This window comes from Cnephaeus nilssonii (assembly GCF_951640355.1).
Source record: "Cnephaeus nilssonii genome assembly, chromosome: 2".
In the NCBI taxonomy this organism is placed as follows: domain Eukaryota; kingdom Metazoa; phylum Chordata; class Mammalia; order Chiroptera; family Vespertilionidae; genus Cnephaeus; species Cnephaeus nilssonii.
In genome coordinates, this window is record NC_137073.1 from 4,766,947 (window position 1) to 4,791,587 (window position 24,641).

At 41.1% G+C, this 24,641-nt stretch overlaps 1 protein-coding gene across 1 annotated transcript in view; it reads left to right on the plus strand.

The window, feature by feature from the left end:
* The window catches only part of LOC307110044 (phospholipid-transporting ATPase ABCA3-like), a gene marked incomplete at both ends in the record, with an annotated part of 343,983 nt that overhangs the window by 122,576 nt on the left and 196,766 nt on the right, over positions 1–24,641 (plus strand). The window contains 2 exons of the mRNA XM_079789089.1: positions 16,767–16,922; positions 17,270–17,480. Of these exons, the coding sequence (XP_079645215.1) occupies positions 16,767–16,922; positions 17,270–17,480 (367 nt within the window). The remainder of the gene's footprint in view (positions 1–16,766; positions 16,923–17,269; positions 17,481–24,641) is intronic.

Consider the following 24,641-nt stretch of genomic DNA (forward strand, 5'->3'; position numbering starts at 1 on the left):
CTGGGCTGAGGGACACACACCCCCGTGCACGAATTTCGTGCACCGGGCCTCTAGTCTATGATAAAAGTGTAAAGTTTATGTCTAGGTTCATTTCCTTGCATATAGATGATGAATTGCTCTAACACCTTTTTTTTGGAAAACACTTTCTTTCATCTTTCAATTACTTTTTGCACATTTTGTCAATCATTAATGATCATATTTCTGTGGTCTTATTTCTGAACTTTTTGCTATATCATTGATCTTTGGAAATCTATAAATACCACAACCTATAAATTGTCCTGATTAGTGTAGCTTCACAGTAAGCCTTAATATGCTATTTTTCCAAATATATCCCTTTTTAAAAGTATTTTAGGTATTATAACTGCTTGGCTCTGCCTTATAAATTTTTTTATGTATCTACAAAGTTCTACTGAGATTTTTATTGGTATTACATAAAATCAACATGTCACTTTGGAGGGAATTAACATTGTATCATTGTATCTCTCTTCATTAATTTAGGTTCTTTGAAATTTTTCAATTTATTGGGGTGGCATTGCTTAATAAGATTATACAAGTTTCTAGAATACAATTGTATGATATATGATCTGTTTACTGAATTATGTGCCTATCATCCAAGGTCAAATCTCCTTCAGTTACCATATATTTGCCCCTTTTATCCTTTATTATCTCCAATCCCATTCCCTCTAGTAACCACCATACTGTGGATTGTGTCTATGAGTTTTTGTGTGTTTTTTATTTGTTCATTTGTTGCTTTTAGTTTTTTTAATTGATTTTATTGGAGTGACATTGGTTTGCAAAATGATATAGGTTTCAAGTGTACTACTCAATAACACATCATCTGCAAGGATTCATAAACATCATTCTCCAAAGGGAAGAGCCATTAGCTTTGCATCAACCACAAAGGAAAGATTTATAGATCCAGTAAATAGGACTTTTTTGCTTTCATAAAAGACTGAAATCCAGAGGTGTCTATGGTGTCCCATGAAGGAGGGTTACTCAGATAACACTTCATTAAAGGATATAATTGGAATCTTCCAGCCCAAGGGCATATTTTATGATAATAAAAGGCTAATATGCAAATCAACTGAACAGCAGAATGACCAGTCACTGTGATGCACACTGACCACCAGGGGGAAGACGCTCAACACAGGAGCTGCCCCCTGGTGGTCAGTATGCTTCCACAGGGGGAGCACCACTCAACCAGAAGCCGGGCTCATGACTGGAGAGCGCAGCAGCGGTGGCGGGAGCCTCTCCTGCCTCTGTGGCAGCGCTAAGGATGTCTGACTGATGTTTAGGCCCACTTCCTGTGGGGAGCGGGCCTAAGCCATCAGTCGGATAGCCCCGAGGGTTCCCAGACTGTGAGGAGGCACAGGCCAGGCTAAGGGACCCTCCGCCCCCGCCCCAAGTGCATGAATATTGTGCACCAGGCCTCTAGTTTTATGATAAAAGAGCTAAAGAAGACAGTTTCATGAAAAACTCTCTGCCTCTGGCCAGTGTGGCTCAGTTGGTTGAGCATCATCTCATGCACCAAGAGGTCTCTCATTCAGTTCTCCATCAGAGCACATGCCTGTATTGTGGGCTTGATCCCCAGTAGGGGCCATGCAGGATACAGCCAGTCGATGTTTCTTTCTCATTAATGTTTCTTTCTCTCCCTCCCTTTCTCTCTCTCTCTCTCTCTCTCTCTTTCTCTCTCTCTCTCTCTCTCTAGTTTGTAAGAACATATTTTTCAAAAAACTTTCTCTCTGAATTGCCTGAAAATATTCAATACCAACTGGGTAAGTCATCACAGCCTTCACCTGCACCAACAGAGCAACAGAAGACAGCTCAGTGAAGGATCCATTAGGGTTTGCTTCCAACAGGGTTTGTTCACTTTTCCCTTGACCAAATTCCTCTCATACTTAATCCCAGACAGATGGCTGCAGAATAGCTGAGAGATCCATCTGCTTGCCTCCAACACCAGACTAGATATGCAGCTAAAGTGCAGAGCATTTGGCTTGAAAAACCAGTTGAAGTGCAGCTGATCTGAAATACAGTAAGCAGGGAGTGAAGAGAAAGGACAGGAGGAGATGCAGAGAGGGTGAGAAAACTTGCGTACCTGCGAGGCTGGGAAGCTGAAGACAGGGTGCAGCCGCAGAGCCTCTCCTCCCAGGGAGCATGGGGTCTCAGCCCCATGCAGGGACCCCCAATTCAGAGCAACAAAAAAAGGAAAGGGAGCCCGTATAGCATCAGGCAGTGTGAATCAGTCACACCTGAGAGACTCAGCCAAGACAGCACGCCAGCTTGGGAAGTTCACTCAGATTTGTGTCTGCAGGAGGAGCCACACCACAAAGCTCAGAGCCAACAGAGGAGAGTGGCCAGCACGTCCAGCAGTGAATCTGAGGGGCCGTTTATTCTCTGAAAGAACCTTTGGTGGAGAACAGGATGGAGCGGGACAGTGTGGCCAAGGAAAAAGGATTTGTCTTGCCAGCCTCGAGCACCTGGGCAGCCCCGCCTCCCCCACCTGCAAAATGGCTGGTTTGCCCCAACCTGCTGTGACCTGAGGGAAAGGGAGATGATGCTGAGTGGGAAATATGTGCCTACAGATGCTGCAGAGGGCCCAGACATTTACCCCGTCGGAGCCTGGGCGGGGACACTGCACAGCAAGGGCTGGCTGCCCTCGAAGATGGGTGTGCCAAGCGGGCCTGACTTTTTTTTTAAATCCCCTCCTACTTGGTCTGATGGCGAGGGGATGCCAGGGAGCCAGGCTGAGCTGAGGCATTGTGAGTGTCTCAGGATGGGCTTTTGTCCGGGGGGCTATAGGGGTGTGCTGGGCCCTTCGGCTGCATATGGGAAACCAGATCCCAGCTCCCAGCGTGTTCAGCCATCCAAGCCCTGGGAAGCAGAGGAAGTGTCACCCGTCTCCTGCAAGCTACAGGCGCCACTCCCAACATGAGTCTGTTAAACCACCCAAATCAGGTCTGAGACACCCCCAGAGCCAGTTCCATGGGGGAAAGAGAGCAGCTCACAACAGGGACATTCAAATTGAGAAATCCCAGTAAGGCCTGGCCTCTGGGATGACTGGGTCTCCGCCCTGCTTCAGTCAGGCTGCCCGGGAGACAGGGACAGCACTGACATGGGCTTTCCGCAAAGAGCCCAGGGGCCTCAGACCCGCACACCAAGTGACCAGATTCAAACATTGTCGGTGCACAATGCAGCGAGTGTCACAAATAGCATATCCAAAAGGGAATCGCAGCAGGCATAAAAACCTGCAGAGATGAATTTCACTTATGTTTATTTATGTATTTTTTCTTCATTTTTTCTTTTGTATTTCACCTTTTTAGTATTTTTGTTCTTTTTTCTTTTATATCTTCTAGTTCTCTCCTTTCATTCCATTTTTTCTCTTCTTTTTAATTTCTAGTTTTAATTTGATAGTAGGTTCTTTTCTTTTTCCAATTTTCTTTTCATAATCTATATTTTATTTAGTTCATTCTTTTTACTTTTACATTTTTCTTTTACTTTTTATTTTTATTCCTTTTATTTTCTCTTCCTTATTTTCTTTCATGTTCTATTTTTTGTTTCTTTTTTTTTTTCTTCTATAATTCTTTTGGTCTCCTGTCATTTGGCATGTTGGTTTTTTTTTTTTTTTTTTTTTTTTTTTTGCTATTGTTAGTTTTCTGTTGTTGTTATTGTTTGTTTTGTGTTGAATTTGATTCAGTCTTGTTATGCCTTATTGTTTTTTCTCTCAGCACCTGTGTAACAGTTGGCATGACTTGGTCAGGTTTGAGCCTCACAGTCTGTAAGCCTAAGGGCTGAGCACATTGATGAATGGGACAACAGCAATCAAGACATGAATACAAGAGGAGGGCCAACATAACCCACACAAAGGACATTCCTAGAGCACCTAGCTCAGAAGATTAAGGAGACTACACCACTACATTCCAGAGGGCCGGGAGTCATAGCAGTCCTATCAAATACACAGACACAAACACAAAGAAACAGCAAAAATTGGGAAACAAAGAAACATGCCCCATATAAAAGAGTAGGAGGAATCTCCCTTCACACACACACATACACACACACACACACACACACACACACACACACACACACATACAGCTAAATGAAAGGTAGGCAAGCCATTTATTAGAAACAGAGTACAAAGTAATGCTATTAAGAATTCTCAACAGCATGGGAAAGAACCCATAGATACCATAAAAAACAACCAATTGAAAATGAAGAATAACATAGCTGAAATAAAGAATATACCGGAAAGAAAAAATAATAAGAGGAATCAGTGAATTAGAAGACAAGGTAGAAAAAAATCACTCAATTAGAGTGGCAAAAAAATATATAATTTAAAAGCATGAGAATAGTTTAAGGAAACTTTGGAAAAACATGAAAGGTAACAATATCCATATCTTAGGGATACCAGAGAGAGAAGAAAATGAGCAAGGGATAGAGAACCTATTTGAAGAAATAAGAACAGAAAACTTCTCTATTCTGGTGAAGAAGAAGTCCACACAAATTCAGAAAGCAAAGAGAGTCCCCATCAAGATAAGCCCAAATATAACCACAAAAAGATACATCATTATTAAAATAGCAAACGTTAAATACAAAGAATCTTAAGAGCAGAAAGAGAGAGGCAGAAAATGACCTAAAATGGAGTTCCCATTAGAGTGTCAACTGACTTCTCAATAAGAAACTCTTCAGGCCAGAAGGGAGTAGCATGAAGTATTGAAAGTAATGAAAAGCACAGGTCTGAATCCTAGACTACTGTATCCAGCAATACTGTCATTTAAAATTAAAAGTGAAATAAAGAGTTTCACAGAAAAGAAAAAAAATACTAAAAGAATTTATTACCACCAAACCAGAACTGCAAGAAATGCTAAAGGGACTAACTGCAAGAAGAAGAAATAGAAAGGAGCATAGGCATAAGAATAAAAGTGGCAATAAATAAATATCTATTAATAATAACCTTAATTGTAAATGGATTAAATACTCTAATCAAAAGACATAGGGTAGCTGAATGGATAAGAAAACATGCCTACAAGAGACTCACCTCAGAAAAAAGACTTACACCAGCTAAAAATGAAGGGATAACAGAAAATATTCCATACAAAGGGAAACAAAAAAAGATGGAGTGGCAATACTTTTATCTGACAAAATAGACTTTAAAACAAAGGTCGGAACAAGAGAAAAAGAAGGTCACAGCAAATACTAAAATGGTCAATTCAACTAAAGGATATAACCCTGGTAAACACACATGTGCCCAATATAAAAGCTCCTAAATATATTTTTTAAATGTGTAGGGGGCTTTCAGAAAAAGATCAACAGCAATATAGTCATAGTAGGGGACTTTAACACCCCAATGACATCACTGATTTAATCACATGAATAAAATGAAGGATAAAAATCAAATGATCAGTAGATACTGAAAAAGCATTCAACAAAATAAAGCACCCACTTATAAAAACTCTCAGCAAAGTGGAAAGAGACCAGTAATGAAATTTCAGAAAGAAAAAATATTTTTTTAATCCTATTTACTATTGCAACAACAAAAAACAAGTTTCCTAGGAATAATCTTAACCAAGGAGGTAAAATTCCTATACTCAGAAAAATATAGGACATTTAAAAAAGACATAGAAGAAGATACTAACAATTGAAAGTAATGAAAAGCATGTTCATAATAATACCGTGTTCATGTATTGGAAGGATTAACATCATTAAAATGTCCATAATAGCCCCAGTGGCCTAATGGCTAAGGCACTGGCCTCCTAAAATGTCCATACTACCCAAAGCAATCTACAGATTCAATGCAATCCCTATTTAAATATCAGTGGCATATTTCACATATCTAGAAGAAATATTCCAAAAATTTATATTGAAGTAAGAAAGGCCCCACATAGCCTCAGCTATCTTGAGAAAGAAGAACAAAGTTGGAGGTTCACAGTACCAGATATCAAACTATACTACAAAGCTGCTGTAATTAAAACAGTCAGGAACTGGCACAAGAATAGGCATATTGACCAATGGAAAAGAACTAAGACCCCAGAAATCAACCCATGTGATCACGGTCACTTAATAATTAACAAAAAAAAAAAGGCAAAAGCACATAATGGGGTAACAACCATTTCTTTAGCAAATGGTGTTGGGAAAATTGGACAGGCACAAAGAAAATGAAATTAGACCACCAACTTACACCATACACAAGAATAAACTCAAAATGGATAAATTTCAAGTCACAAAAGCAAAAAATTTAAGTCATGAAACCAAAAAAACCTATAACAGTGGTCAGCAAACTCATTAGTCAACAGAGCCAAATATCAACAGTACAAGGATTGAAATTTCTTTTGAGAGCCACATTTTTTAAACTTAAACTATATAGGTAGGTACATTGTTATTAACTTAATTAGGGTACTCCTAAGCTGGCCTTTGCTAAAAACTCAAGGGGCCAAAGAGCCGCATGTGGCTCGCGAGCCACAGTTTGCTGACCACTGACCTAGAAGAAAGCATATGTAGTAAGATCTGTGACATTTCACATAGCAATATTTTTGCCCATTAATCTGCTACAGCTAGAGAGACAAATAAAATAATAAACAAATGAAATACATAAAACTGAAAATATGCTGCTTAGCAAAACTTACCATAAACAAAATGAAAAGGTAGCCCATATTTGTCCCTGACACATCTGATAAGGGATACATAAATAACTTAAACAACTTAACACCAGGAAAGCAATCTAATTTTTACAATGAGCAAAGGACCTGAATAGACACTTCTCCAAAAAGACATACAGTTGGCCAATAAGACACATGAAAATATTACTCAAAGTCACTAATCATCAGAGAGATTCAAATTAAGACTATAATGAGGTGTCACCTCACACCTGTCAGAATGGTTACTATCAATAAATCAACAAACAAGTACTGTCCAGGATGTGGAGAAAAGGGAACCCTAGTGTAATGTTGAGAATGCAGACTGGTGTAATCACTATGGAAAACAGTATGGAGTTTCCTAAAAAAAATTAAAAATGGATGTGCCTTTTGACCTAGCAATCTACTTCTGGGAATATATCCTAAGAGACCCAAAACACCAATCAGAAAGAATATATGCACAACTGTGTTCATAGTAGTGTTATTTACAATAGCTAAGATTTGCAAACAGCCCAAGTGCCCATCAGCAGATGAGTGGATTAAAAAATGGAATACATCAGTAGTACATTCTGTTGATACATTTACACAGTGGAATATTATGGGCTGTAAAAAAAAAAAGGCTCTCTTACCCTTTGAGACAGCAAGGAGGGACCTGGTTATTATTATGCTAATCCAAATAAACCAGTCAGAGAAGCAAATATCACATGATCTCACTTGTATATGCAACCTAATGAACAAAATAAACTAACAAAACAAAATAGGTTCGGAGGCATGGATGCATGGAACAGACACAGATCTCAAAGTGGAGGGGGCATGGGGAGATGGGAAGATGTTAACCAACAAACTTATATGCAAATATGCATAGCCCATGGATAAAGACAATAATGTAGGTTGGGGTCGAGGTGGTGGCTGGGTGTAGGTGAGGAAAGGGGTGGATATGGAGGACATCTGTGATACTGTCAAAAATAAAAACATCATCTGCATCATATACCTGTCCCCTCATGCACAGTCTCACTATAACTTGTTTTAGGGTCTTTTTAGACTAGAGAGCAAGACTATGCCTCAGATCTCCTTGTACCAACTAGTGTACTATAGACAACTCACTCTTCAGCACAGCTCTCATCACTGTCTGTGGGAGTTTAGTCCTCCCATTGGATCAGTGTGCCATGTATCTACATCAAGACAGTTCTCTATTACAAAATCTTTATTTCATTTTGACTTAAAGTTAAGCATAATGTCAGGGGTTGATCCCCCATAAAATAGAATAAATGTATATTTCAATTGCAGAGTTATTTTCAGTGTGAGTGGCAAGTTCTTCAAGAATGATTGTAATTATCAGAGCCCCAGAACACCGGTCCCCAATTGGCGCAAACACATGGATTCAGAGGAGGTTTACACTCCACCATGGAAAGGAGAGAGAGAGCTGCATAATGAGACATCCAGAGAAGAGAGACCATGGGGAGAGAAAGAAACAGCCCGCATATGAAAGAAAAGCAGGCATCACCAGAAAAGGAAGTAAACGAAATAGAGGCAAACAACCTGTCAGAGAAAGAATTCAGAGAAATGGTCATAAGGTGGATGAAAAGAATGGAAGACAAATTCGACAATATGAGTAAGAACCAAGAGGAAATGAAGAAGAACCAAGAAGAAATGAAAAATGACATTGCTGCTGTAAAGAACTCAATAGAAAGCATCAAGAGTAGACTAGAAGAAGCAGAGGACGGCATCAGTGAGCTAGAAGACAAGATGGGAAAAATACCCAATTAGAGCAGCCACTAGAAAAAGAAAATTAAAAAGCAGGGGGAGAGCCTAAGGGAACTTTGGGACAACACGAAACAAAACGACATCTGCATAATAGGAGTGCAAGAAGGAAAGGAAACTGAGCAAGGAGTGGAAAACCTGTTGGAAGATATAATGACAGAAAACTTCCCTGGTATAGGGAAGAAAAAACCCACACAAATCCAAAAAGCCCACAAAGTCCCAAGGAAAATGGCCAATGCCAAAGGCACATTATAATTAAATTGGAAAACACCAAGGACAAAGTAAGAATCTTAAGAGTGGCCAGAGAGAGACATAAACTTACATACAAAGGAACACCCATCAGACTAGCAACTGATTTCTCAACAGAAACTCAGCAGGCCAGAAGAAATGGAATGAAATATACAAAGTCATGCAAAGGAAGGGTCTGAATCCAAGAATACTGTACCAGCAAGGCTATCAATCAAAATTGAAGGTGAAATCAGGAGCTTCACAGACAAAATAGGACTAAGGGAATTTATTACCACCAAACCAGCAATGCAAGAAATGCTAAAGGGTCTGCTGAAAAAAAAAAAAAAAAAAAGGAAGCAAAGAAGGAATACAGGGGTAAAGAATAAAAATGAAGAAAAATAAGTACCTATCAATAATAACTTTAAATGTAAATGGATTAAATGCCACAATCAAAAGACATAGGGTAATGGATTGGATAAGAAAACAAGACCCATATATCTGCTGTCTACAAGAAACCCACCTCAGAAAAAAAGATGCACACAGACTGAGGGTGAAGGGATGGAAAAAGGTTGTTCAGGAGAATGAAAATGAAAAAAAAGCTGGGGTAGCAATACTTATATCTGACAAATTAGATCTCAAAGTGAAGGACATAACAAGAGATAAGGCCACTTCATAATATAAAGGGAGCAATCCAACAAGAAGAAATAACTCTGGTAAACATATACACACCCAATACAGGAGCACCCAAATACATAAAAAAAAACTCCTGGAGGATATCAAGGGAGAGACTGACAGCAATACAATCATCATAGGAGACTTTAATACCCCACTATCACCATTGGACAAATTGTCAAAACAAAAAATCAGCAAAGGAACATCATTCCGAAATGACTCAATAGACCAGATGGAATTAATTGACATGTTCAGAACATTTCACCCCAAAGCCACAGAATATACATTCTTCTCAAGTGCACATGGGTCATTTTCAAAGATAGACCATATGTTGGGACATAGGCAAAGTCTCTTCAAATTCAAGAATATACAAATCATATCAAGCATCTTCTCAGATCACAGTGACATAAAACTGGACATCAACTACAATAAAAACAATCCAAAAAAATCAAACACATGGAGACTAAACAGCATGCTATTAAATAATGACTGGGTTACCAGAGAAATCAAGGAAGAAATAAAAAAACATCATGGCAACAAATGACAATGAAAACACAACAATCCAAAATCTGTGGGACAGATTTTGTTTAGACTATTTGTCTAATTGTGGTAGTGGGGTATTAAAGTCTCCTACAATGATTGTATTGCTGTCGAGCTCTCCCTTGATATCCACCAGGAGTTTTTTATGTATTTGGGTGCTCCTATATTTGGTGCGTATATGTTTACCAGAGTTATTTCTTCTTGTTAGATTGCTCCCTTTAGTATTATGAAGTGACCTTCCTTATCTCTTATTATGTCCTTCACTTTGAGATCTAATTTGTCAGATATAAGTATTGCTACCCCAGCTTTGTTTCATTTCCATTCACCTGAAAATCTTTTTCCATCCCTTCACTTTCAGTCTGTGTGAGTTTTTTTCTGAGGTGGATTTCTTGTGGAGAGCAGATATATGGGCCTTGTTTTCTTATCCAATCTGTTACCCTATGTCTTTTGATTGGGCCATTTAATCCATTTACATTTAAAGTTATTATTGATAGGTACTTGTTTGTCGCCATTTTTATTCTTTACCCCTGTGTTCCTTCTTCCCTTCCTATTTCTTCTATTTACAACAGACCCTTTAGCATTTCTTGCATTGTTGGTTTGGTGGTAATAAATTTCCTTAATCCTATTTTATCTGTGAAGCTCCTGATTTCACCTTCAATTTTGATTGATAGCCTTGCTGGGTACAGTATTCTTGGATTGAGACCCTTCCTTTGCATGACTTTGTATATTTCATTCCATTCCCTTCTGGCCTGCTGAGTTTCTGTTGAGAAATCAGTTGTTAGTCTGATGGGTGTTCCTTTGTATGTAACTTTCTGTCTCTCTCTGGTCGCTTTTAAGATTCTTATTTGTTGTTGGTGTTTGCCAATTTAATTATAATGTGCCTTGGCGTCTGTCTTTTGGGGTTCAATTTGCTTGGAACTCTGTGGGCTTCTTGGATTTGTGTGGGGTTTTTCTTCCCTATATCAGGAAAGTTTTCTGTCATTATTTCTTCAAACAGGTTTTCTATTCCTTGCTCTGTTCCCTCTCCCTCTGGAACCCCTATTATATGGATGTAGTTTTGTTTTGTGTTGTCCCAAAGTTCCCTTAGGCTCTCCTCCTGCTTTTTAAATTTTTTTTCTAGTAGCTGCTCTACGTGGATATTTTTCCCCACCTTGTCTTCTAGCTAACTGATGTGGTCCTGTGCATCTTCTAGTCTACTCTTGATTCTTTCTATTGAGTTCTTTACAGCAGTGATGTCATTTTTCATTTCTTCTTCATTCTTTATTTCCTCTTGGTTCTTACTCATATTATCAAATTTTCTTCCATTCTTTTCAGCCACCTTATGACCATTTCTCTGAATTCTTTCTCTGACAGTTTTATTGCCTCTATTTCATTTACTTCCTTTTCTGGTGATGCCTGCTTTTCTTTCATATGCAAGCTGTTTCTTTGTCTCCCCATGGTCTCTCTTCTCCGGATCTGGTTATGTAGTCCTCTCTCCTTATCTCAGGTGAAATCTGACCTTTCTGTGGTGGAGTGTAGAGCTCCTCTGAATCCGCATATTTGCACCAATTGGGGACCGGTGTTCTGGGGCTCGCAGCTGTTAGGTGGTTGTGGCAGTTATAGATTTTGAGGCTTCCTATAACATCCACTTTCCCCTTCAAGATGGCATGGTCTCCGCATTTGAGTTCATAGTTCTGGGAGGGGACCCAGCAGCAGTTGGGGCTGCCTGGTCAGGGGAACCCTGTCCAGCAGTCCCCCTCCCCTTCTCCTGGAGTATAGCTGTCCCTTAACTCGCCAACAAATACTCCCCTTGCAACCCTCAGCTGTTCTTTCTTTCTGCTCCAGGACAAGGCTTGGGACCCATCTTTCTATTCCGCTGCCCCAGACCATATCCTTGGTCACCTCAGCACTGTCATTTTATTCTTTATGCTTATATTCCTACCTCCCTTTCTATTTCTTCTTTTTTACACCAGTCCCTTTAGCATTTCTTGCATTGCTGGCTTGGTGATAACAAACTCCCTTACCTTTTTTTTTTTTTTTTTTTTTTTTTTTTGTCTGCGAAGCTCCTGATTTCACTTTCAATTTTTAATGATAGCCTTGCTGGATAGAGTGTTCTTGGATTCAGTCCCTTGATTTTTCTCACTTTGTATATTTCATGCCATTCCCTTCTGGCCTGATGTGTTTCTGTTGAGAAATCAGTTTATAGTCTAACTAGAAGCCCGGTGCACGAAATTCGTGCACAGCGGGGGGTTGTCCCTCAGCCCAGCCTGTACCCTCTCCAATCTGGGACTCCTGGAGGGATGTCCGACTGCCCATTTAGGCCCGATCCTGGTGGGATCGGGCCTAAACGGGCAGTCGGACATCCCTCTCACAATCCAGGACTGCTGGCTCCCAACTGCTTGCCTGCCTGCCTTCCTGATTGCCCCTAACCGCTTCTGCCTGCCAGCCTGATCACCCCCTAACCACTCCGCTGCCAGCCTGGTTGATGCTTAACTGCTCCCCTGCCAGCCTGTTTGCCCCCAACTTCCCTCCTCTGCCAGCCTGGTCACCCCTAACTGCCCTCTCCTGCAGGGTTGATCACCTCCAACTGCCCTCCCTTGCAGGCCTGGTCCCTCACAACTGCCCTCCCTTGCAGGCCGGGTGCCTCCCAACTGCCCTCCCCTGCTGGCCATCTTGTAGTGGCCATCTTGTATCCACATGGGAGCAGGATCTTTGACCACATGGGGGCAGCTATATTGTGTGTTGCAGTGATGATCAATCTGTATATTACTCTTTTATTAGATAGGATAGAGGCCTGGTGCACGGGTGGGGGCCAGCTGGTTTGCCCTGAAGGGTGTCACAGATAAGGGTGGGGGTTCCCTTGGGGTGTGGGGCGGCCTGAGCGAGGGGCCTGTGGTGGTTTGCAGGCTGGCCACGCCTCCTGGCATCCTAAGGGGAGGCCCTGGTATCTGGAATTTATTTTCCTTCTACAATTGAAACTTTGTAGCCTGGGGCAGCAGCCATTTCTGGGGCAGCAGCCATTTCTGTGGCAGTTAATTCACCTTCTACAATTGAAACTTTGTAGCCTTAAGCGGGTGAGCCCGGCCAGGGTGTGCGGAAAGCTTTGCTTCCCCTGTTGCCGCCGGCAACCCTGGCCTGCTCTCTCAAGCTCCATTCTGCGGCCATTTGTTTGAATTTGTTTACCTTCTATAATTGAAACTTTGTAGCTTGAGTGGAGGCTTAGGCCTGCAACGGCTATGGAAAGCTTGGCTTCCTCTGTTACCTAGGAAACCTTGCTCTCTGTGGCTGTAGCCATCTTGGATTGGGGTTAATTTGCATACTCGCCCTGATTGGCTGGTAGGTGTGGCTTGGCTGGTGGGCATGGCTTATGTCGCGGAGTGATTGTTAATTTGCATATTACCATTTTATTAGAGAGGATGGCATGTCCCTTGGACTTTCTGTCTCTGTTTTGCAGACTTCAATGTTCTTCCTTTGTGTTTTATGTTTGCCAATTTAATTTTGATGTGTCTTGTTATAGGTCTTTTTGGATTCATCTTGACAGGCACTCCATGTGCTTCATGGACTTGTGTGACTTTTTTCTTCCCCAAGTCAGGGATGTTTCCTGTCAATATTTCTTCAAATAGCTTTTCTACTCCTTGCTCAGCTCCTCTCCTGCTGGCACTCCTATCATATGGATATTATTGTGTGTTGGTCCTTTAGGAGGGTGCTTCATTCCCAGCTGTCTCTGCCTGACAAACAGCAACCCTCTGCTTTTCACAGCCAAACGTTATGGGGGCACCTTTCTCTGTTCTGGTGCTCTCTGCCAGGGGGCCCAACTTGGGGATTAGATCCCAGAGTTCTCAGTGGAAAAGCCCTCACAGCTGAGATATCCTTCTGGAATTTCAGCTGCTCTCTGTGGGAGCCCATCTAGCCCTTTCGCACCTCCACCCTTCCTACCAGTTTCTATGTTGTCTCCACTTTCCATCTTTGGTTATCAGGGTTCTCTCCAGCAAGTCTTCTGTTGATTATTCAGGGTGGGGGTTTTGTTTTTGCTTTTTTACTTTAGTTGTAATTCCAGTTTGGTCCTGGGAGCATGTCTGTGAGTGGCCACTTACTCTTCTGCCATTTTTCTCTTTATGCCTATGTTCCTCTCTATATATTTTTTTCTTCTTATATTAATTTCTTGGAATGCTGGTTTGGTAATTTCATTTAGCCTCTTCTTGTCCAGGGAGATTTTTATTTTACATTTAGTTTTGAATGATATCTTTTCTAGTGAGTAGTCTTGGTTTGTTGTTGTTTTTTAAATATATTTTATTAAATTTTTACAGAGAGGAAGGGAGAGGGATCGAGAGTTAGAAACATCTATGAGAGAGAGACATCGATCAGCTGCCTCCTGCACACTTCCCATTGGGGATGTGCCCACAACCAAGGTACATGCCCTTGACCAGAATCAAACCTGGGACCCTTCAATCCACAGGCTGACGCTCTATCCACTGAACCAAACTGGTTAGGGTAGTTGTCTTGGTTTTTAAACCCTTGCTTTTCATTACTTGAAGTGTTTCTTTGATAAATCAGTTGACTGTCTTATGGAGGCCCTTTTAAGTAGCTGACTATCTTTCTTTTGTGGCTTTTAAGATTCTCTTTTTCTACATAACTGTTGACATTTTTATTATGATGTGTCTTCGTGTGGACCTTTTTGGATTTATCTTGTTTTGGGCTCTGTGGAATTCCTTAACTAGTATGTCTTTTTCATTCACCAGGTTAGTCATTATTTGTTCAAATAGTTTCTCAATTCCTTCCTCTCTCTCTTCTCCTTCTGGTACCCCTATGATGTGGATTTTGTTTCTCTCCATGTTGTTCCAAAGGTCCCTTGATTGGATGTTTGTTACACCTTGCCTTCCAGATTGCTGATGTGATCCTGTGCTTCATCCAATGTACTGTTTATTTCTTTCAGTGTATTCTTCATTTCAGATATTGTATTCTTTGTTTCTGACTGCTTTTATGGTTCTATGTGGTGTGTGTGTGTGTGTGTGTGTGTGTGTGTGTGTGTGTTTGTTTTCATGCTGTTGAGTATTCTTATAACTATTAGTTTGAACTCTATACCTGATAAATTGCTTGCCTTCATTTCATTTAGCTATTTTTCTGGCCATTTGTCCTATTATTTTATTTGAGATATTTTTCTTTGTTTCCTATTTTTGCTGCCTCTTTGTGTTTGTTGCTATGTATTGGATGATATGCTAGGACTGAATGTTTTCAATAATATCTTGTGACACTCTACATCTTTTTTATATCTGTGGGCTGTGGTTCCCATATTAGTTCAAAGTCTTAATAGTGCTATTTTAGTCTCAGCCTGTGTTACCCATTGGTCACTACACATCTCAGTAGAGATTTACTCATTAGCATAATTTTTAAAATTTGGTATTCTAATTAGGATTAGTCCTTATGTGCAAATGACAGGGTAAACACATGAGCTCACAAACAACTTTACACGTTGCTTTCCTACTCCTCTCTCCTTTTACTTCCCCAGAATGTTCCAGTTCCCAAAAATTTCTTTTTCAGTCCCCCAGCCAGAAATCACTGCCTTTCATGATCATGCCACATCCAAGTGGCAGGAAGACAGGGAGAGTGCTAAAAAGCGGGTAGATTTGGCCCTGTCCTCTTGGATCCAGGGCTTGACTAAACTGAGAAGGTTCACCTCCCTCACCACTTGAGCTCATGGAGGGTTCCCATTATGTTCTACTCTTGCCACCATCCCACCCACAAGACTTCCCATGGTCTGGGCCACAAAAGAGCAAAGGGGAAATGGGACTGGGCCTTTTACACTCTCTCAGAACTTTAGGGGTTTTCCCTTTTCCACTCCTTAAGCCAGAACTAGCAGGTTTCTTCTTAATCTCATTCTATTTACACTTGACTGCATTTTCAGGCTTTGAATTGCTTTGAGTTCAGGCTAGCGAATACACAAGGGGAAAATGGTAAACTCAACACCAGTTCAGTTGTATTTCAAGTTCTGGTTCTAGTATTCTTCCAGATCCAATTGCTAATGTTTACTTTTTATAGTTATCAGGTTTAATAATTGAGTTCAGTGAAAGAGAAAGGGGTATGTGAAAGCTAGAGATATTTTATCCCTTTGTTCATAAGTTTTAGGTGTCTATAAAATCTGAATATTCACTTGGTTAGGAGCGTTCCTTTAGAAAAAAAAAAAAGGAGGCAATGGGAAAAAGACACTACGTAGCTGATGTAAGATTAGAGCTGGTGTGAAATATTTTAAGGATGTACTTTCAAAAAAATCTTCATTTATATACAGAGGATAGAGTAGGCTTACAGTTGTAATACAAATAAAATACAATAATCCTATCTAATAAAAAGGTAACATGCAAATTAACCATCACTCCATCAGAAAGATGATGGTGCCCATAGCCACAAGATGGCAGTGCCCAGTCCCCTCAGTCCCGCCAGAGTCCCCCAGTCCTGCGGGGGCGGCCACTGAGAGCTGGCAGCATGAGTGGCCTGGCGGAATGCTTGCTTCATCGCTGCGGTGACGAGGCAAGCGTCCTGCCCCGGCCGCAGAGGGCCTCTAGGGACAGGGGGCCGGCCCGCAGCACCTGTGGCCAGCGCAGGCCGGAGACGGCGGCCCGCCTCCCACAGAATCAGCGCAGTCCCTCCTGCCTCCCGCGGGATCAGCGCGGTCCCTCCGGGCGCTCGCGGAAGCCACGTGCTGGCTCCTGGGAAGCAGCGCAGACCCTGGTGGCACACTGCGTTCCCGCTGGCTCCAGCACAAGCGGCGGGCAGCCTGCTGCACGTGATAGTGCGTGATGGGCTACTAGTTAACAAATAATAGTACTAGAATAACTGTGTGTTTCACATACTCACAACTGTAAACTTATTTTTGCTAACCCTTGTAGATATGTTATGATCTAAGAACCTTCTGAGGATAAAGTTGGGATGCATCATGTAAATTCTGGCTTCTCTTTCTAGTTAAAAAGAAAATGTCAAAAGATGTACCCTATGGAGGCTGACCATATGCTGTCTACTTTTAACTTGCTAGAAAAGCGTGATACAATTTCCAAGTCACTGAGTACAGGAATGAAGCGCAAACTCTCTGTCATGATAGCACTTATAGGAGACTCTGAGGTATTAGAGAAGCAATGGAGAAAAAGGGGGGGAAGGTGGGCAGGGCATGCACACATACATGTACTGAAAATGGGTTCCTGACATCTGGTCCAGTAAACTCAGCTGACAGAAACCTGAGAGTTGAGATGAACTTTAAGGGGATGTTGCCAATGATAATTGAAGAGAATTTGCATTATGGGGTCAGCTGTTATAATATGGTTTGGGATTATTTTTTCTAGTTTTTACCATTATTATTAGTCTAGATTTTGTATCTTAGTTTAAATGTGTTCCCCTCAAGTAGTAAATTATCCCACAAGTACTTTGGCATCAATTATCAATGGTCATTGAGTTGTTGTTCTGGTCTCTAGGTGGTGATATTTGATGAGCCCACAGCTGGCATGGACCCCATCTCAAAAAGAGTCACCTGGGACCTCCTTCGGCAGTATAAACAGGACCGTACCATCTTAGTGACCACCCACCACATGGAAGAAGCTGACATCCTGGGCGACCGCATTGCCATCATGGTGAAGGGAACTCTGCAGTGCTGTGGCTCTTCAGTCTTCCTGAAACAAATATATGGTCTCTCTGCCTTTGATCATTCTTAAGATATTAGTGTCTTAATCTTCTAACATGATTTTAATTATATTTTGTGTATTACCCAAACTTCTTCAGTGGCTTCTTCTGCTCTATTAATTAGGTCTCAGTTATTCTAATTATTTGCAAGGCCCTTTGCAATCTGGAGAGTCCATATGGAGGTTGGGGCAAAAGTAGGTTTACAGCTGTGAGTATGTGAAACACAGAGTTTATTCTTGTATTATTATTTATTAATTTTGTATTATTTTCTTACAAACAACTATAAATCTACTTTTAGGCTACCTAGTATGTACTTATTAATTGTTCTCCACCACATACATTCAGACTGAGGAACTAATTTTATTAACCTACAAAAGACCGTGCTTATTTTTCTCATTTTGAACCTACTGACAGTTTTCTTTGTTCCTAGAATACAGTTGTGCCTCCAAACCAATTTGTTTTATTGAGTAATTGGTTGATTGATGAGGAGAGGAAATAGAAAAATAGTGACCTTTGACCCTAGTTTCTTATTTGCCAAGTCAGTCTCTAATCCACAAATATAGCAAATGACAGTAAAAATGTAGTGCAGAATGAAAAACAACAACATACAAGTGAAATAAAACAACCCTTGACTTTGATAAGTATATAGTTTTTGTAGGAGGTAATACTGGTACACCAAGCAGTGAATTATTGAGGGCTAAAATTAATAGTAATTATAATCCAAAATTGGAGGGTATAAATGTAAATAAAGATAATTGAGAATGAATTGCTTCATAATTAATTTACTTAGTATTTGAGTTTACTCAACTCACATAAATTATTTCCTCTATATGAGGTACTTTATACATTATATTTAATATTCAAAACAATAGCTCCATATTATGGAACACAAATCTAGGGCCAAGATATATCAAAAGTGTATCTCAGTCATATTTATACACCCATTTAATTCTTTAAAGTTTCTGATCACCTTACAGGTTTGAGTTTTTACAATTAACTCAAAAGGCTTAAATTAGATTTATTCCGTCTGAATTGAATGCACCTGGATGACGAGTCACATAAACATCTAAGCTTTTTATTAAATTTATTGGCGTAACACACTATATAATAAAGAGGTAATATGCAAATTGACCATCACTCCAACACACAAGATGGCCACCCCCATGTGGACACAAGATGGCCGGCAGGGGAGGGCAGTTGTGGGCAATCAGGCCAGCAGGGAAGGGCAGTTGGAGGTGACCAGGCCAGCGGGGGAGGGCAGTTGGGGGGACCAGGCCTGCAGGGGAGGACAGTTGGGGTGGACCAGCTATGCAGGGGAAGGCAGTTGGGGGTGATGAGGCCTTCAGTGGAGGCCAGTTGGGGGGGGACCCAGGCCTGCAAGGGAGGGCAATTTGGGGGAACCAGGCCTGCAGGGGAGAGCAGTTGGGGGGACCAGGCCTGCAGGGGAGGACAGTTGGGATGGACCAGCCTTGCAGGGGAGGGAAGTTGGGGGGGGACCAGACCTGCAGGTGAGGCCAGTTGTGGGGGGGCCAGACCTGCAGGGGAGGGAAATTGGGGGGAACCAGGCCAGCAGGGGAGGGCAGTTAGGGGTGACCAGGATGGCAGAGGAAGACAGTTGGTGGCATCCAGGCCTGCAGGGGAGGGCAGTTGAGGGTAACCAGGCCTGAAGGGGAGGGCAGTTGCAGGGAACCAGGCCTGCAGGGGAGGGCAGTTGGGGGGACCAGGCCTGAAGGGGAGGACAGTTGGGATGGACCAGCTATGCAGGGGAGGGAAGTTGGGGTGGGGGGACCAGACCTGCAGGGAGGCCAGTGTGGGGGGGGGCAGACCTGCAGGGGAGGGAAATTGGGGGGAACCAGGCCAGCAGGAGAGGACAGTTAGGGGTGACCAGGATGGCAGAGGAAGGCAGTTGGTGGCATCCAGGCCTAAAGGGGAGGGCAGTTGCAGGGAACCAGGCCTGCAGGGGAGGGCAGTTGGGGGGAACCAGGCCAGCAGGGGAGGGCAGTTAGGGGCAAACAGGCTGGCAGGGGAGCAATTAGGCATCAGTCAGGCTGGCAGGGGAGTGGTTAAGGGGTGATCAGGCTGGCAGGCAGAAGCAGTTAAGGGCAATCAGGCAGGCAGGCAGGCAAGGGGTTGGGAGCCAGTAGTTCTGTATTGTGAGAGGGATGTTCCAGATTGGAGAGGGTGCAGGCTAGGCTGAGGGACACCACCCCCACCCCCGTGCACAAATTTCATGCACCAGGCCTCTAGTTGGTTAATAAAATTATATGTGTATCAAGTAAACAATTATATGGTACATTATTATATACTAGAAGCCCGTTGCACGAAGTTTCGTGCAATAGACTTTCCTTCACCTGGCTGCCAGCACCAGTTTTCCGCCAGTACCAGTTTTCCTCTGGCCACCCGCGATGGCAGCGCCTCCAGCCAGCGCGATTGGCCACCGGGCGCCATTTCCTCTGGCCACCCGCCGATTGGAGTGCCTCCCTAAAGCTGGGGTGGGACTCGGGGTGGCCGATGGCGCTGGCTGGAGGCGCTCCGATCGGCAGGTGGCCAGAGGAAAACTGGTGCTGGAGGAAAACTGATGCTGGCAGCCACGCAATCGGCCACCCTGAGTTCCAGCACCGGCGCCTTCTGCCGGCCCCATGGGTCCTCCCGCAGCGCCTGCCATTTAGGCCGGTGAGAGGAGCGGGGGGCGGGGACTCAGGAGTCCCCGCCCCCCGCTCCTCCCGCCAGCCAATCGGCCACCCTGAGTCCCACCCCCCGTCCCTCCAGCCGGCCCAATCGTGGGCTTAGCGGAGTGATACAATTTGCATATTACCTTTTTATTATGTAGGATGGCTTTGTGTGTTTGCCACCAAAACTCAAATCTCTTTTCATCACCATATATTTGAGATCCTCCCCAACCAGTACTCTTTAATACCTCCTCATCTCCTTCCCTCTGGTAACCACCATGCTGTTGTCTGTGTCTATTAGTTTTTTGTTTATCTTATTTGTTCATTTGTTGCTTTCAGTTGCATATTTTACATATGAGGGAAATCTTATAGTTGTTGACTTTTTCTATATGACTTATTTCTCTTTAGTATGATATTTTCAAGATCCATCAATCCTGTGAAAAATGTCAGTATTTCATCTTATGGCTGAGTAGTATTTCATTGTATCAAATCATCTATCAGAGGACACTTTGGTTGTCTCTATAGGTTAGCCACTGTGAATAATGTTGCAGTTAATAAAAAATCATATATATCTTTGCAAATAAATGTTTTCAAATTTTCAGGTAGGTATCCTGAAGACAGATTGCTGAGTCATATGGTAAATCTATTCTTAATTTTTTAAAAAAACCTCCATACTGATTTCCATAGTTACTGTACTAGTTTACATTTCCACCAGCAATGACTTTGGGTTTCTTTTCTCCACAACTTCTCCAACACTTGTTATTTATTAATAGAGGCCCAATGCACGAAATTCATGCAAGAGTAGGCCTTCCTTCCCCCAGCTGCCAGCACCAGCTTCGCTTTGGCACCCAGGACCCAGGCTTCCCTCTGGCCGCCGGCTGGCACCTGGGACCTGGGCTTCATCAGGAAGGTTGTCCGGAAGGACTTTCAGTCTAATTAGCATATTACACTTTTATTATTATAGATATTACTAGTTGATAATAGCCATTCTGACAGCTGTTTGGTGGTATCTCATTGTAGTTTTGATTTGTTTCCCTAATAACTAGTGAAGTTGAGCATCTTTTCATATACCTCTTGGCCATTTGTATGTCTTCTTGGGAGAACTGTCTGACAATTTTTTAGTTAGATTGTTTGTTATTTTGGTTTTGAGTTATATGAGTTCTTTATATGTTTTGATTATTAACCCCTTGTCAGAGCTCTTGTGTGCAAATAGCTTCTTCCATTTTGATGGTTGCCTTTGATTTGTTGGTAGTTTCTTTTGCTGTGCAGAAGCTTTTTAGTCTGATATAGTCTCATTCATTTACTTTTACCTTTACTTCCATTGCCATTGGAGTCAAATTCATAAAATCCTTCCTAAGATCAAGATCCATAAGTTTAGTACCTATGTTTTCTTCTATGTAATTTATTATTTCAGGTTTTATATTTGGGTTTTCTATCCATTTTGAGTTAATTTTTGTATATGGAGACAAACAGAAGTCTAATTTTAGTCTTTTCATATGGCTTTCCAGTTTTTCTAGCACCATTTATTAAAGAGGCTTTCTATTCTCCATTGTATGTGTTTTGCTCCTTTATTAAGAATCACTTGCCCATATACTTCTTTTTTTCTAATTCTCCTGAGAGTATTTTTTCCATTAATTTTTAGAAAAAGTGGAAGGGAAGGAGGGGAGAGAGAGAGAAAGAGAAACATCTATGTGAGAGACACATCAAATTGGTTGCCTCCTACACATGCCCCAACCCTGGGCTGGGATTGGGCCTGCAACCCATGTACATCCACTTGACCAGTATTGAACCTGGATCCTTCTTTCCATGGAATGATGCTCTAACCACTGAGATAAAACATCCAGGGCTGTCCATATATTCCTGGGTTTACTTCTGGTCTCTCCATTTTATTTCACTGGTCTTTGAGTCTGTTTTCTGCCAATACCATGCTGTTTTGATCATCATTACTTTGTAGTTTAATTTGAAGTCAGGGAGTATGATACCTCTAGCTTCATTCTTTTTTCACAGGATTGCTTTGGCTATTTGGGGTTTTTTGTGGTTCCATACAAATATGATGATTTTTTTTGTTCTATTTCTTTTTAAAATGCCATTGGGATTTTCTAAAATTGATTTGAGAGAGAGAATTATTATTCCACTTATTTATGCATTAATTGGTTGATTCTTATCTCAAACCTTGGCATATGGGGACAATTCTCTAACCAATTGAGCTACCCATCCAGAGCCCCATTGGGATTTTGATGGAGATGGCATTAAATCTGTATATTGCATTAAATAATTTGTACATTTTAACTATGTTGATTTTTTTTCAATCCATGAAAATGGGACTATCCCTCCATTTCTTTATATCTTTTTCTTTCGCTTTTAATAAGGCTTTGTGGTTTTCAGTGTATAGGTTCTTCACATCCATTATTACATTTATTTTTAGGTATTTCATTCTTTTTATTGCAATTGCAAAGTGAATTTAATTTTTCTGAAACTTCATTGTTAGTATATAGGAATATAATAAATATTTTTGATATTTCATTACATTTAATAGGGTTACATTGGTTAATAAAACGACATAGGTTTTAAGTGTATAGTTATGTACATTATCTGTATATTGCATGTGTGCCCACCATCCAAAATCAAATCTCCTTCTATCACCATACACTCAAATTGATTTTTGTGCATTTATATTATATGCACAACTTTACTGTTTCTGCTTATTGTTTCTACTAGTATCTTAGGTGGAGTCTTTAAGGATTCCTATAAAAAGAATTGTGTAATCTGCAAAATGTGACTATTTCATTTCTTCATTCCTACTTTGGATGCCTTTTATTTCTATTTCTTGCCTGATTGCTCTGGCTAGGACTTCCCGCACTGTTAAATAAGAGTAGTGAGTGTGGACATCCTTGTCTTGTCCTGATCTTAAAGGAAAGGAAATGCTTTCAGTTTTCCACTATTGAGCATACCAGCTGAGGGTTTGTCATAATATGGCCTTTATTATGTTGAGGTATTTTTCTTCTAAAACCATTGTGTTGTTTTAATCATAAATATTGTATCATGTCTAATGCTTTTTCTGCATCTATTAATATAATCATATAATTTTTAACCTTCATTTTTTAATGCAGTGCATCACATTGATTGACTTGCATATGTTGAATTATCCTGTGCCACTTGAATGATCCCCACTTGATTGTGATGTATTCTTTTTATGTATTATCAGTTTGCTAGTATTTTGTTTGCATCTGTATTATTCAGAGATATTGGTCTGTAGTTTTTTGGGGGGGTTATTTTTTAATATATTTTATTGATTTTTTACAGAGAGAAAGGGAGAGGGATAGAGAGTTAGAAACATCAATGAGAGAGAAACATTGATCAGGTGCTGGGGATGTGCCTGCAACCAAAGTACATGCTCTTGACCAGAATCGAACCTGTGACCCTTCAGTCATTAGGCCGACGCTCTATCCACTGAGCCAAACCAGTCAGGGCTTTTTTGTGTTATCTTTGCCAGGTTTTGCATCAGGGTTATGTTGGCCTCATTAAATGTGTTAGGAAATATTACCTCTTCTTTAATTTTTTAGAAGAGTTTGATAATATGTATTAAATCTTTTTTGAATGTTTGTCAGAATTCACTAGTGAAGTCATCTGGTCCTAGACTTTTACCTTTTGGGAAATTTTAATGGTTGTTATAATTTCTCCACAGTCTATTTAAATTTATAATTCTTTCTTTTCCTTTTTATTAAATTTATTGGGGTAAAACTGTTTTATGAAACTATACAGCTTTCAGTTCCATAACACATCATGTGCACACTGTGTTGTATGTTCAAGACCCCAAGTCAAGTCCCCTTCCATTGTTATTTTCCCCCTATATCTTCCTCAGCCTTCTTCCACCACCTTCCCCAAGCAATCACCACACTTATTGTTCATGTCCATGAGATTTTTCTCTTTTATTTATTGTTTTTGGCCCAATCTCTCAACCCCAACCCAGCCCTCCAAACCTCCACCCCTAAAATATGTTAGCCTGCTCTCTATAAATCTGTATCTATTTTGCTTGTTAGTTCATTTTGTTCATTAGATTCCACATATGAATGAAATCTTATGGTACTTGCCTTTCTCTGAGTAGCTTATATTGCTTAGCATAATGCTCTCCAGGTCTATCCGTGCCATTGCAAAATTTCCTTTTATGGCTGAGTAGTATTCCATTGTGTAAATGTACCACAACTTCTTTATCCACTCATCTACTGATGGACATTTGGGAAGTTTCCAAATCTAGGCTATTGTAATAACACTGCAATCAACACAGGGTATATACAGTCTTTCAACGTGGAATTTCTGGGTTGTAAGGCAGTTTCATTTGTAATTTTTTTGAGATAAACTCCAGACTGCTTTCCATGGTGTCTGCACAAATCTGCATTCCCACCAATAATGCAAGAGAGTTCCCTTTTCTCTACATCCTCGACACACTTCTTTGTTGATTTATTGATGATAGCCATTCTAATAGGTGTGAGGCAATATT